Genomic DNA, 14504 nt, shown 5'->3' with positions numbered 1-14504 from the left:
ACCACTAACATTTTAGAGAATTTCAGTCTTTTTCCCCCTCCCTTTGTGTTTGGAAATTTTCATCTGGTTACCAGATCTTTTTAATAACATGAAATTATTTTCTTATTTTAAAATAGTCATCGTGGAAAATTTGAGAACATCTGATTATTGTTTTGGGTAAATTTCTAGAAGTGGAATTGTTGGTTTAAAAGCTATGGACATTTTTTAGTTCTTGGTATATAGCTGTAAATTTCCCTTTGAAATTAAAATTTGCCCATTAGGTCTCATCAGCAGAGTTCCTTCTTTGCTTTCTGCTAATCTACACTTATGCCAGTTAGATAATTGAAGAATTGTATCTCATTGTTTTAATTTGTACTTCTTTGATTTTTGGTAAGGTTGAACTTTTTTTTCTGTTTATTAATTAGCTATTAGAGTTTCCTTTGTTAATTGAGTAACTCTTCTGTACCTTTTTCAATTTCACTGTATCTCTTACTGTTTGTACATGTTACTAACTCACACACAGTATTCTGCTTTCAGGTAGAATGGCATAGTGGTACTTGTTTAACATGTGGTTGGCTTGGCCCCTCCCCACCCCGTCCCTGTCCCCATCCCCCATCACATTAAATTGCCCAGTATTAAGAAAGTATTAGCTTCAACAAACCTTTGGTAAAGTATTTGTAAAGATATAAAATGAAATGCTAGGTAAGAAGGGACTGTAAACTCTCTTACTCAATTATTCTAGCCATAAGTATTTTATAGAGTTGTCTTCAGGCTGCACTTAGATGGACAAAGCGTCTTGGCAGAAAAGATGATTTTAAAAGTTTTTTTTCCTAGTTATCTTTTGTCAAGAAGTTTATGTGTACTTTAATAAAGTGTTTAATGTTACTAATAAACATTAAAGTTATATTGGATTTAACTCGATTTGATTGAAGCCATTGTGTGTGATATATTGAGACAAATGAACCAAAAGAGGAGGAAAGACTGGATTAAATGCTTTGATATCTACCTCTGTCAGAAGGGAGATTTGAGTAGCAGCCCGTCACTGCGAGTGTGCATATTTTTGGAAGCATTCTTTTTTTCTTTAAAAGTAAACTTTTTGACTAAATAGTAATAAGAGGAGCTTAAGGCGACATTGGTCATCTTGGAGGTCATAATAGCAAAGGAAGGAATACTGCATATAATCAGTATAATTTGTTATAAAATAAATTTTAGGAAAGCAAATTTTTGAAAGTTTAGGGAGGGGCTGCCCCTGTGGTGTAGTGGATAAGATTCTACATGCTCCACTTTGGCAGCCTGGGTTCACAGGTTCTGATCGAGGGTGCAGGCCTATACTGCTCATCAGCCATACTATGGCAGTGACCCTCATACAAAATAGGAGGAAGATTGGCACAGATGTTAGCTCAGGGTGGATATTCCTCAGCCAAAAAAAAAAAAAAGTTTAGGGAAAAATAGGTAAGTATCCCATTGAAAGAGATTCTGAAAGGAAATATTGTTTGAGGGATTTAAGGTTAAAAAGTTCCTTAGACTAGTGTGTAGTCTTCTAATTCTTTTCATCACTTTGACAGCTCAATTTCAGAAAATAGGAAAAGGCATATTCCAGAAATTGTAGGCTCAATGCCAATAACTCTTATCTGTGCCAGTTCTGTTAGTTTTGTGAATTTCTAGAAATTTTTAGTCACTAGGAGCCAGAACAGATTCACTAACAGTTTATAACAGACCAAATTAAACTTCTTTCTTTTGTGCAGTGTATTTTGTTTAGCGAGGACTATAAACCAAGTTTTTCAGAAAGATGTTTGTTATGATTTCATTATTAATAAATTAGAAAAATATAGCAGGATGAGAGTATTGTTAAATAAATTTTGGTTAGCAGTGTCCAAAGTATGTCACGTGAGGTCATGCTACAAGTAGGTCATATTCTTTTTAATCTTTAAAAAACCATTGAGTTGGAGGAAGGCATATAAAGTAGGTTCCTGAAATTCATAGGCTGATGGAATAGCTGCTACATCAAAAAGCAGAAAATGATTTCCAGACTACCTAATTAGATTGAAAGGGCTGTCAGAAAGCAGCATAAAGTCAACATGAAGATCTAGCTTTGATAGAGATTCCAGTGAAAACAATGTGAAAGTTTCAGTTGATAAGAGATGTGAGTTAATAATGAACTAAGCACTGTTTTTTTAAAGTAATAAATAATGCCCCCTGTCCAAGATGTCCACATTCTGAATCCTAGGACCTGTCAATGTGTTAGCTTACATGGCAAAAGAAACGTTGCAGATGTGATTAAGGATATTGAGTTAGGTTGTTTATCCTTGCATTATCTGGATAAACCCAATGTAATACCAAGGGTCCTTATGAGAGAGGCAGGAGAGTCAGAGAAGGTGATGTAACAACGGAAGCAGAAGTCAGGGAGGAGAGAAGATGCTATCCTGCTGGCTTTGAAGATGGAGGAAGAGGCCATGAGCCAAAGGAACGGAGGCACCCCGTAGAAGCTGGAAAAGGCGAGAAATAGATCCTGCCCTAGAGCCTCCAGAAGGAGTGCAGCCCTGCCAACACCTTGATTTCAGACTAGTGAGATTCTGACCTCCAAGATTGTGAGATAATTTGGTTTTAAGCTGCAAAGGTGGTGGTAATATGTTACTGCAGAAATAGGAAACTAATGCGAAAGAAAATCCAATAGATTCCATTAACACAGGAATACATTCTGAACCCTGTCCATTTGGGGATATCTGACCTAAAAGGAATTAGCCAGCATAGTCAGACCTAGAAAACATATCACTTGACTAATAGTTGAAGAAGATAAGAGAGAGGAAGACATGCTGAGTTGTCTTGAAATATTTTACCATATGAGAGAGATCACTGTTCTGTGCTCCAGGGGCAGAACTGGAACAGGAGAAGGAGGGTATCAGAAGGGAGATTTGAGGTCATTACAGAGCAGGCTGCTGTTACTATTGGAGCTGATTAGTTATGAGTTACTAAGACTGTGTCACTAGATGGACGGATATATTGTAAAAGTATCTGCCAGATATATTGTAAAAGTGGTTCTAATTTTGGTATGAGTACTGTATTAGGTACTAAGGTCCCATGTAGCTTTAAAAGTCTTTGAGACTACTGTATTTTCACTATAGAGGAGATTTCTCTAAATGTAGCATTTGACTAGTAGATGTAAAACAAAAAAGATATTAAGGTAAGCCATAACAAGAAATTAAACTTGGGTGTGTGGGTAAAGATTCCTAGGGCATTTTATAGCTCTACTTATATGTCAAGTACTGGACTAAGAGATTCATATATATTATCTCATTTAATCCTAACAGCCTTATCAGGTGAAGTGAGTACTGTTAATCCCCCTTTTCAGATTTTAAAAATCCTTGAAGTTTAGAAAGGTTAAGTAAACTTGTAAAAGTTTATACTATGAGTAAATAGCGTAGTATCATTACTTTGACTAACCCCCAAACACTATGAATTGTACAGGTGTCACAGGCCAAATATTCTCATTCTTTATCATCTCTTGAAATTCATTTTTATTGACATAAGGGATCGGGATGAATGATTTCTTCATAATTTTTAGAATACTTTGTATATTAGACTTCTGTATGTCATACAGCAGGACAGTGTTCCTATTTAGACTTTCTCGTAGTCCTTCAGCTAGTGACAAAGCAAAAAGTCATACTCATGTCTGTTGCTGGCAAGTATGTTTTTCCTAATGCCTTCTGAGGGGGTCTTGTACCTTTTGGGGCCTACTGCTGCTGTTATTCTATGTAGGAGAATTGCATGGTTTTCTCTGGCTGCTTTGACGTATTTGTTTTCATTAACAGATTACATTAATCCTGAATATGGGCTGTAGTAGTAGGGAGAATGCCGCACCTAATGATGCTTATTGAGCGCTTGCCCTGTTGCGGGGTGATAGACTAGTCGTGGCATATACAAAGACTACTTTAGTTCTCGTTGATACCTATCAAGTAGGTAACAGGTCTATCCTCCTCAGTATGAAGACGCTTGTGGCTTACAGAGGTTAAGGAATTTACTGAGAATCATTTACATGGCTGGACCCAGATTCAAAACCAGGTCTTTCTCACTCTTTTCAGAATACCACAATGTCTGATTTTTTTCACTTCTGGAGCTGGTTGGAATTATATTAAATTTTGTAGTTTTCAGACTTTTATATATAAAGTTGATAGGTTTTTTTCTTGAGGTTTGTTAGCCGAGATTGGATGTTGGTCAGAAATAAGTAGAGCCTGAATTATCTTTACCCTTCTTTCTACCCTGTGTATACTACTCTGTGTATTTTAAACTTGATTGAAAAATATGAAATTTTTTTCCAACTTGGCTATGCTACTTTTTTCCCCACAGTTTGTCCGTAAGAAATGTATTAATGGTTTGAGAAATCTGCACATTATCGAAAGATGACCAGCAGTAAGATTGGGCTTTATTTTACTCATTTCTAAAACAAAAGAATTTTTCTCTGAGTCATTGCCTTTCATATTTTTTGACCATGACCCCCCCACAGTGAGAATGACAGTTTTACATTGAGACATGTTTGTGCGTGCACGCTCACACGCAAAACTTCGAAGTTTCACCAAACAGTACTTATCTTGCTGTATATAATGCTGTTTTATTTTTCACTCTATTCTGGTAGAAAAGTTCCGTCACTCCCCTTAAGCTCATTTCTATAATCTAAAGTATCTCAGCCCACAGTTTGAAGAACACTGCTCTGAATTATCTCCAGGATCCTTCCTTTTTTCAGCGAAATTGTGTGTAGTAGTAATGATAGCATTAGCATACTGTCACATATTTACTCTGTACTAGATGCTGCATTCAGTGCTTTTCTGTGTATTCTTTGTATTCTTAAACTTCCCTGAATAAATAGGGATTATTATTATCCTCATTTTACAGATGAAGGAGCAACTTCTCAGAGTCAGCGAGTGCTTGAGCCAGGATTTCCCAGTTGATTATTGAGCCTGTGTTCTGATCGTTACTCAAACAGAAATTTATTGTGCTCAAAAATTTGGTAACTGATCTAAATCTTACATTACCACAAGGTTGTATACTTCTAAGAGATTCCTCAGTCAGCACTGGTGGCCGTAACACTTCTCCCTTATTTCAATTGCAGCTTGCTCTAGATCAGGTAAGGACTCGGTATATTACCTCTAACTTGTTGCTTGCCTGGAGAGGTCCCTTTACCACTGTGCCACTTTTTTTTCTTATTAAAAAAGTCTTTGGATCTAACCCCTCATAACAATTATATTTTAGTATCACCTTCTCATTTGAGTCTACATGTGTATTTACTTATTTTTTTACTTAGCTATATAGTCTTTATCATCTTGAATATCTGTGCACTATTCCTGTGTGCTAATGTATTATAGTATTAAGTAAATAATTTCCTCATTGTTAGGTTCTTATTGGAAAGAACTTGAGCTTCAGGAAATGGTAAACTACAGATTGAATTTACCACTAAATTCGCTTTATGGCTTTGAGCAGATTCTTGAACTTCTGTGCTTCAGTGTTCTCATCTGTAAAATAGAATTATAATGTCTGCCTCACCATAAAGGCTGTTAGAATTTCTATCCAAATAGGTAGTGTCAGTGTGCATGGTGACAGTAAAGTATATCAGTTTCAGTGTCATTTCTGTGCTGTATCTATCCAGTGAAGCTGTTGATCTAAATATCAGGGGATATTTGCAAAATATCCCCTTTGCCTTGCAAAAGGTAGACTGATGAATTTGTGCTTTGAAGAAGCCAATAAAATATTAGTAACATTAATTGAGCTTTTAAAAGATAATTTTTAAACCTCCAGTTGTGAAACTTCTGTGTCTGCCTGTATTTTTCTTCATAAATTATATCAAATACAAATTTCCAGCTTTAAGATTTAAGAAAGACATTGATAAAGGAAAGTAAAGGGCATCTAAAAAGAACCTGAAATGTGATGAAGCGTTATAATGCTAACAGGTAGGAGAAGATATTTTAAGGGTGGTAGTCTGTAAAGCATTGAAACATGACTCTGTCTCCTCTTTATGTGCCAAACATTGAACTTGCCACTTAACTGAGCTCTCAAATATTTGTTGTATGGATGAGAAATGATCCAAAACTGCATCTCTGCTTCCTTACCTGCCACTTACTCCTTAACCAGTTGGACTTTGGGATCACTTGGAAAAACTGGTATTACTTCAGCTACCTGATTGTCAGACTGAATGAACAAGGTTTGGTTCACATCCTTATTAACCTGTTAGAGCATTTGACCATGCCAAATGCCTTTAATTTCTGGCGTTTGTCTTGGTGTTCACTTGTGCAACCCCCTTCTCTATACAACATCGGAATTTTTGGTATAACTTAGCTAGGTTATATGTTCTTGACTTTCTTCTAACTACAAATTCTGTCTTACCCACGCTCATGGCTTTGATTCTGTGACCTTTCAATTTCTAGCCTGGCCCTCTCTTCTGTATTCAAGATTTATATTCCATTCTCTGCCTGGATATTCAGTAGGCATCCCAAATTAAATCCAACGTTTCATCATTATCCCTGAATCAGTACAGTATATAGACCGGCACAGACATCTGGTTGATATTTTTTTCTGTACGTTTTTCTCTTTATGTTTCACCATAGTTAATAGTCTCAGCATGTATTTAGTCAGTAAGCAGCATTATGTAAGGGTATGAGTATAAGGGTTTGTGAGCTTTAACAGTCAACAATCTTTAGTTCCGACCCACTCCCTGGGCATCCAAACAGATGTAACCCTTTTGAGTATCATATCAAAAGAGGAGTAACAGAATCTAGGTTAGTTGTCAATATGATTACATGAAATAATGCACCACCAAACGCATTTCTTCCTTGTTCATTGTAAGCACTCAAATGTTGGTTCCTTCCTCTCTTCCAAAGTTGTCTTTTCTTTATGAAATATATTAACACCCTTCCACTGTCTCATGTGATAGCGCTTGAAGGTTCTCTTGCTGGTCTTTTGCCTGAATGGTGGTTATACTGCTATATGGTATCATTTGTATTTTAACTTTTTAAATGAATTGTGGTAATTTAAATATAGACTATGGAGTGTTTCATCAGAAGGTGCACTGGTCTGTCTTGTGTGCTCAGCTGACTTTTAATATGGCAGCTTGCTTACTGCAGAAATAATCAGGAAGTGCTATTTAGAACATTAAGTGAATATTAGCTCTGGCTGAGGCTTCATTAAAATATGACTCTCTAAGCTTTAAATGACCAGACAAGTAGTTCTCATTGTTTGTTTTATATTGGCACCTGAGCTAACATCTGTTGCTGATCTTTTTTTTTTCCTTCTTCTCCCCAAAGCCCCCCCAGTACGTAGTTGTATATTCTAGCTGTAGGTCCTTGCGGTTGTGCTGTGTGGGACACCACCTCAGCATGGCCTGATGAGCAGTGGTATGTCTGCTCCCAGGATCCGAACTGGTGAAACCCTGGACCACTGAAGTGGAGTCTGCAAACTTGACTGCTCAGCCACGGGGCCAGCCCCTGTTGCTCATTCTTAAGATCCTTGTATAAACTTTTCTGCATCCCTTTTCTCTGCTTTAAAGTACAGAGGAGGAAATAAAATAACAGTAATAAACAACTGTCTTAATAAATTTTATAGCTTATAAATGGTCAGAGTATATCCTTTATAGATGTATGCTGTATATTTCATGCAGTGTTGATACTTTTAGAATTTGTATTTAACTTGAAATATTTTAAATTGTTTTGTAGTTTCTCATTGGTTTATGTAATTTCAAAGATTGCTATCTTTCTAATTGTTTTTCACATAATCTCAAGGAGGATTTTTAAAATAATGAAGAATTATGACCTGTTTATTTAGAGAATCTTTCTTTTCTTAGATAAATTCCTGTATTAATATTATTTATGGGAAAATTCTGTCTTTCTCTGCTTAAACAGAGTATCTGTTCTTCCATTGCTCATATCTGGCATTCCATACCTTTTCTAAAATTACTGTTACTGTTATCTGTAGTCCTACTGTGTCTGTTATTTTGGAAACCTTTGAAAATTCTCTCTGAATTTCAAGGATATGTTGTTACTTGGGGCTGTTTACTCTGGGAGGAGAGACTTTTATTCTTCAGGCTAGCCTCTTAGTCGTGGTCTAGTAAGGTCTATGTCTTAGCAATTCCATATTTGAAATATCAACATTAATTGGAAAGGAATTAAATACAAAGTTGATAATGCTCAGGAAGCCCTGAAAATTATTTCAGAATATCTTTAGAAGTCCCAGGTGAGTATGTGCCTATGATTAAACAAAACAAAATAAAACAGTAATTTAAGAAGCTAGATATAAGCTTCTTAATGTCAGGATTTTGTCTTTATAACCCTCTGTGGGCTCTCATTATGTCTTGGTTGGATTTAACCTTTTGGGGGAAGGAGCATGCATATGTGGTTAAGCCTCCTGGGAGCACCAGATTGTCGGATTTACTGTCGAGAGGTTTGTTAAATGTGGTGTCATTTTTATTCCTGACTAAATCAAGAAATTGTGAATTCCAGCTTTATAATGACATTTTAAATTTCTTGCCTGATTTAGTGCGTGTGTTTCTCCAAATGAACCTTAGAATTATTTGAAGTTCACCAAAATCTCAGTGTTTGGATTAAAGATTGAATACGTTAAATATTGAGTCACACTATTGCCACTTTGAGTCCGGGGAGCATGGCGTGTTTGTTTCCATTCAGATCATTTTTGAGTTCTTCGGTAAAGTTTTGTAGTTTTTTTCTGTTGCAGGTTTTGTAAATTTCTTAATGTTTTTTCCTTTTTTCGTTTTTGTTGCTTTTTAATATGATCCTTTCCCAGTGTATTTTCTAAGTGGTAGAGCAGGTATGTAGGAAGACTCTTGGTTTTCTTTATAGCCAAATTGTTAAACTTAGTTCAAAATGTTTGTTATCCTTTTAGTTAATACATTGCAAATATCTTTGTAGAACTGGAAAATTGACTTCTAATTTTACCTTTATTTAAAAATTTTTTTTCTTTTTTTGTTTTTAAGCTCTTTTCACTTATGGATATGAAACCTCCTATCTCTCGAGCCAAGATGATCCTCATCACAAAAGCTGCTATTAAAGCTATTAAGGTAAGAGTAAAATAAAATATATTTAATTTAAAAATTTTTTGAGATTTTGAAAATGTTATCATTAAACCTGAGAATGCGTCTTGTGAATTAATTCAGGCCTGAAACAAAGAACACTAACCAGCTTCTGCTGAAGGTACATGTTAATACAGTTTGGTACATTCGCATTGTAAATATTATTTCAAAACCTGGTTTTTTTCTTAGTTGTTGTTAGTATTTGTCCTTTGTATTTGTTTCAAACTTTATCGAGGTATAATTGACAAATAAAAATTGTATATATGTTTAATAATATAATGTAATAGAACATGATGATTTGATACACATATGCATTGTGAAATGATTACCACAATCAAGCTAATTAACACATCATCTCACGTAGTTATCGTTTTTGTGTGTGTGTGGTGCTGTAAGAGTTGAACTCACTGAAGTAGAGAGTAGAATGGTAGGGTTTGTTTGTTTGTTTTTTATTTTGTTTAATTCTTGTCATAAATCAACAGACCTCGGGCTCAATAAAGTTAATACCCAAGATCACACCTAAATAAGTGACTCGCAGTAAAAACTGCACTATTCTGTTCCAAAGGCCATTGTTGTTATCCCTCTCATAAAGTTGCGTGATACACTACTTTATGAAGGTTGCTTGATTAAAAATCTGAAAAAAGGACTTCTGTTTTGGGTGATTGTTCTGTTTTAGTTAATTCCTTTCTGATTTGTTCAGATTTTTTTCAGTTGTTGACTATGGATTATTTCTCATGGTTTATTCAGTTTATCTTGAGAATTATTCAAATTGTGCAAATTTCAGGGTTTTAAGTATTTTCTAATTTTAGGAAATGTAGAAATATGTAAACTGGACAATAATTTTCTTTTATTCTTTTCAGCTTTATAAGCATGTCGTTCAAATAGTAGAAAAGTTCATCAAAAAGGTAACTCTCCGTTTCATTATTACCTCATTTTAGTTATGATCAGTATTTATAATTTACTTTGTAAATTGTAATTTGGATATGTGCTTCTAAAGCCACTCTGCAAAAAAATTGTCACTAGAAGTTCTTTTTAATTACTAGAATTTTTTTGTTGTTTTTAACAAAACAAAAGCAAATTGATAGCAGTCGTGTAGTTTGAGCACTTAGTGTGAGGTGGCACTCAACAAGAGTGTTGTCTGGATAGAGGTCTCCTTGAGCCTGATGTGCCACCTCTGCCCTGACCACTCTGTTGACATCTAACTCAGCTTGTAGTATTGCAAATGAAGTCACTTTGTGAAAGTTCTTTCAGCTTTTCCCTGGTCGCATCATAATTAAACCATTTTTCAGTTTTACTGTTGTCTGTTGTTTTATAACTGTGTGATTAGCACATTTCAGTGGAGGACCAAGAACAGAGACTTAGACATTTTTGTCTTCTCCCCCAACCTGGAGCTGTGCCATATGATACACACTAATGTGTTTGGAAATGTCTCTGATCCATGGCCTTTTCATACTGGCTGAGAGACAGGAGTTAGAGCTCTAACAGACACCAAAAAAAATGATCAGTAGAGGTGTTTATAGTAGCAGATCAAAGTACAAATAAGTAAAATAGAAAAAAAATTAATATTACCTGCATGCCACCACCCCAGATTACTGTGAAGATTTACGTTTGGATCTACTCATTTTTATTGTGTACCCGTACATTTATAAGAGGGAAAATGGTGGCAGACTGATTGATAACCTGCTCTTCCCACTGAATTTATCATAGACATCTGCAAAGATTCCATTGCATGATTGTTTCTGTGATTAACTCAGCCAGTTCCCTGTTGTTGGACATTTCGCTTCAGTGGCTGACCTAATGGAAAAAATTAGGTGCATCTTAATCGTTTTCCTTAGAATAAATTTATAGATGTAGAATTATTGGATCAAATAAGGCTTTGCATTTATTGCTAAATCATCTTCTGTAAAAGTTGTAGTACTAGAAATGTGTGTAGGTGCCTGTTTCTCTATTCTTTTTATCTTGTCAATTTGATAGGCCAAAATGACCTCTCCTTTTAGTTTTTGTTTCTCTGTTACTGTGCTTTTAATAGAATTAAAATTGATATGTTAAAATTTTTTTGATAATAAAAGGTAATAATTATTTTTTTGAGCAGGGTGAATTGGAGTAGAGACTATCATAGTAAGTGGATTTGTATGCAAGTGCCTTAGGGATTGATAAAGTAATGTTGATTCTGGGAAATTATGGGGTGGTGGATAGGGAGATCAGAGAGAAATAAAATATTGGGAATCTGAAGTATCAAGAGAATGCTGTATTCTTCTATATAGACCTGTGGGAAATTTGACAAGCTAGCCAATAAGAGAGCTAAGCACTCAAGTAGTTTCTAAATAGAAACAATCATTGGATAAACAAAGTTTCATAAAAGTGAGATTAATAGGTGTCAAATTGTGATTTTGCTTTTCTTGTATTGACTTTACATCTTTGTCTTTGTAGTGTAAACCTGAATACAAGGTTCCAGGATTATATGTAATCGACTCAATTGTGCGACAGTCTCGGCATCAGTTTGGAACTGATAAAGATGTTTTTGGGCCAAGATTCTCTAAAAACATAACCGCTACATTCCAATATTTATATCTTTGTCCATCTGAAGATAAGGTATAGTTAATAATTTTTAAATTAAAACTTGTGTTCTTGTTTTTATATTTATTTAAATCTGTTTAAATGTTTATTAGATATTTGAAGCCTACTGTATAACTAGGAAGATAATCATGTAGTGATCTCTGTGAACTTGAAACAAAACCCACGTTTTTTTTGTAGTGGTCATCTCATCTGTTTTCTTGTGAAGTCCTTCAGGAATGTACTGTTGAAATATGAAAAGAGCACCATCTTCCTCTAAAGAAGGCATTGTTGGAAAGATTTACTTACAATTGAGTGAAAAAGAAATTCTGCAGTAGAGAAAGGCCGTGTTCATCTCAGATTATTGCTTATTCCAGAAGGAAGGGACCAATAATCGATGGCTTTCCTTAGCATATAGAGATGCTAGAGCATAAATGGCATCTGTTAGCAATCAGACTACAGTATTTAATTCCTTATATACGTAGCTGGTTTAACTGTGTACTATAAAAAGGTAGAAAAACATTACAGACGTCATAACTGGACTCCAATAAGTGGGAGAATTACACTGGTAAATCTCAAAATAATGAAGAATGGAGACATTTACAATAAACGGCATATAAATTTGAGTGTTGTAGATTCTGTATTTATATTTTTGGAGGAGTGCTTTTCTGGGAAAGATATACAAGAGAAAAGAATATCATTCCTTGAGTAGGAGATACGAGTTATACTCATGAATAACACATCTTCTCTGGATCTCCTTCATATTTACTGGTCCATAAAACAACTTAGCAGTTACAGGCCAGTTTCTTAAATATTTTAACCGTTAGGATCATCCTGAGGAAATTCTTTTTTACTTCATTTACTTCTCTAAGATAACTAGTTTTTGTCATTGATAGAGTCTCTTTGTAAGCATAAATAAAATATAATGAAAACTTCAAATACATTTTTTTATTATAATGTATTTCTTTTGATTCTCCAGGTTATATTCCTTTTCTCTTTCCTTTTTTTGGTTTCCGTCTGTTTCTTACTCTAGATTACACTACTAAAGAAAGGCTAATTAGAGTAGAGTAATTGTAATTCTGATGATAGATATTTTTTTTTCCTATTTACAAAACAGACTTAGTATGGATATATTAGCCTAGGGGATTTTTTTTCTTTTTTTGTAAGAGGTATAATAAATTATTTATGGTACATTCATGTTTTCTCACACATAACAGAGTAAAATAGTCCGTGTGCTGAACCTTTGGCAAAAAAATGGAGTATTCAAGATTGAAATTATTCAACCTCTTTTGGACATGGCAGCAGGAACCAGTAATGCCGCCCCAGTAGCAGAAAATGTTACTAATAATGAAGGTATGGTCAAGGGTATCTGTGACCTTAGAAAACAGTATAACTTTATTCATGAAAAGTTTGAAGTCTGTTTATATTGGTAGAAAATTTCCATAAGGAAACTTGAGTTTGCATCTTGGAAGGTATGGTTTTCTTTGCATAATTCTTATTTCTAATAAAAGTCTGCTCTTCCAGTACTTGTTATAGACTCTGTACAGAATCTGTATTTTTACTATCTGTTAAATGGAATGTTACTTGAATGGAATGTTGTGTCATTGAAGAAGCTTAATGGAGTTTAAAAGGGAAAATTTGTAAGTTAAAGTTTTCTTAGGGCTTACTGACCTTTTCTTTTTTAGGTTCACCTCCACCTCCAGTTAAGGTTTCTTCTGAACCCCCACAAGCCACTACAAACTCCGTACCAACTGTACCACAGTTGCCCAGCTCGGATGCTTTTGCTGCTGTAGCCCAACTGTTTCAGACGACACAAGGTCAACAGGTAAACCACCTATCCTATCCAAAGATTAAATTCCTGTGGTTGGGTATTATTGTCAGTTCTTATTTTCCACACCTAATTAATGAGCACATTCAAGGGAGGAAATACTTCTACTTTTCAACTAGAAAAGCCTTCACTAGGAAGGTAATGGCATGGGGATCATTAGGGGAGAGTGGGGAAAGGTGAAAAACAAGGGAACAGCACGCTGAGAAATAGTAATACGCCTTGGTGGAGCGAACTTTACAACTACTAAGTGGCTGATATTGGTGCTCTCAATTCTAGCATTTCTGATTGATTTCAAAATTATTTGGAAATGTTTTTTACATTTTTCTAGAAAATATATATTTACCTTGGTTACAATTTAAGTGTATTTTCTCTTCTCTTTGAGCATCATTTTCTACCACTGGGGTCATCAGCATACAATTCTAACCTTAAGTGATGCACATTGTATGCCTGATAGATTCATTCACAGCAAACTTAACCATTACTAAAAGGTAGATTCCTTTTTTCCAGTTTACTCTGTGTCTGTGCTATTTTGAGTCACCTTTAAGATTTTTTAGCAAGTTAACTTTTGATACTATGAGTATACTTCCTTATGTGGTTTATCAGTTTTCCCGTTCTTTAAGCTTCAGCAGATCCTTCAGACTTTTCAGCAGCCTCCAAAACCACAGTCTCCTGCCATTGACAATGCTGTGATGGCTCAGGTTCAGGCTCTCACAGCTCAGTTAAAGACAGCTCCTACACAACCACCTGAACAAAAAGCTGCTTTCCCCCCGCCTGAACAGAAAACCGCATTTGACAAGGTACGCTCCTCTCACATAACCCGCCCGGCTCTTGATGTCACTCAGCTTGGACCGTGGAGGTTACCCTTCTCTAGCTTCTCTGTAGTTTGTTCATTTTCTTGTTTTGTTGTTTGAGGGATTTTTCTCCCTCAGCATCAAAACATTTTTCCTGGTTATAAATGTAATATATACTCATCACAAAAATTTTTAGTAAAAAGGAAAAGTAAACAGAACATTCACCATTAACCCTCATACTTGAAGATAACTACAGTAGCATTTTGCTGTATATCTTTTCAGAATT

General features: G+C 35.1%; 1 protein-coding gene across 4 annotated transcripts in view; it reads left to right on the top strand.

Annotated features, from left to right (window-relative positions):
• SCAF4 (SR-related CTD associated factor 4) overlaps positions 1–14504 on the top strand; it is a 57985-nt gene that overhangs the window by 12278 nt on the left and 31203 nt on the right. For all 4 annotated transcript variants that reach the window (XM_044750641.2, XM_044750645.2, XM_070488756.1 and 1 more), the window contains exons 2-7: positions 8951–9034; positions 9907–9951; positions 11477–11638; positions 12817–12952; positions 13285–13424; positions 14048–14224. In XM_044750641.2, the coding sequence (XP_044606576.1) occupies positions 8951–9034; positions 9907–9951; positions 11477–11638; positions 12817–12952; positions 13285–13424; positions 14048–14224 (744 nt within the window). The remainder of the gene's footprint in view (positions 1–8950; positions 9035–9906; positions 9952–11476; positions 11639–12816; positions 12953–13284; positions 13425–14047; positions 14225–14504) is intronic.

The sequence above is a fragment of the Equus asinus genome, chromosome 18 (genome assembly GCF_041296235.1).
Source record: "Equus asinus isolate D_3611 breed Donkey chromosome 18, EquAss-T2T_v2, whole genome shotgun sequence".
Classification (NCBI taxonomy): Eukaryota; Metazoa; Chordata; class Mammalia; order Perissodactyla; family Equidae; genus Equus; species Equus asinus.
The sequence above is the reverse complement of the archived record's forward strand: the minus strand, read 5'-3'. Positions and strand labels throughout refer to the sequence as shown.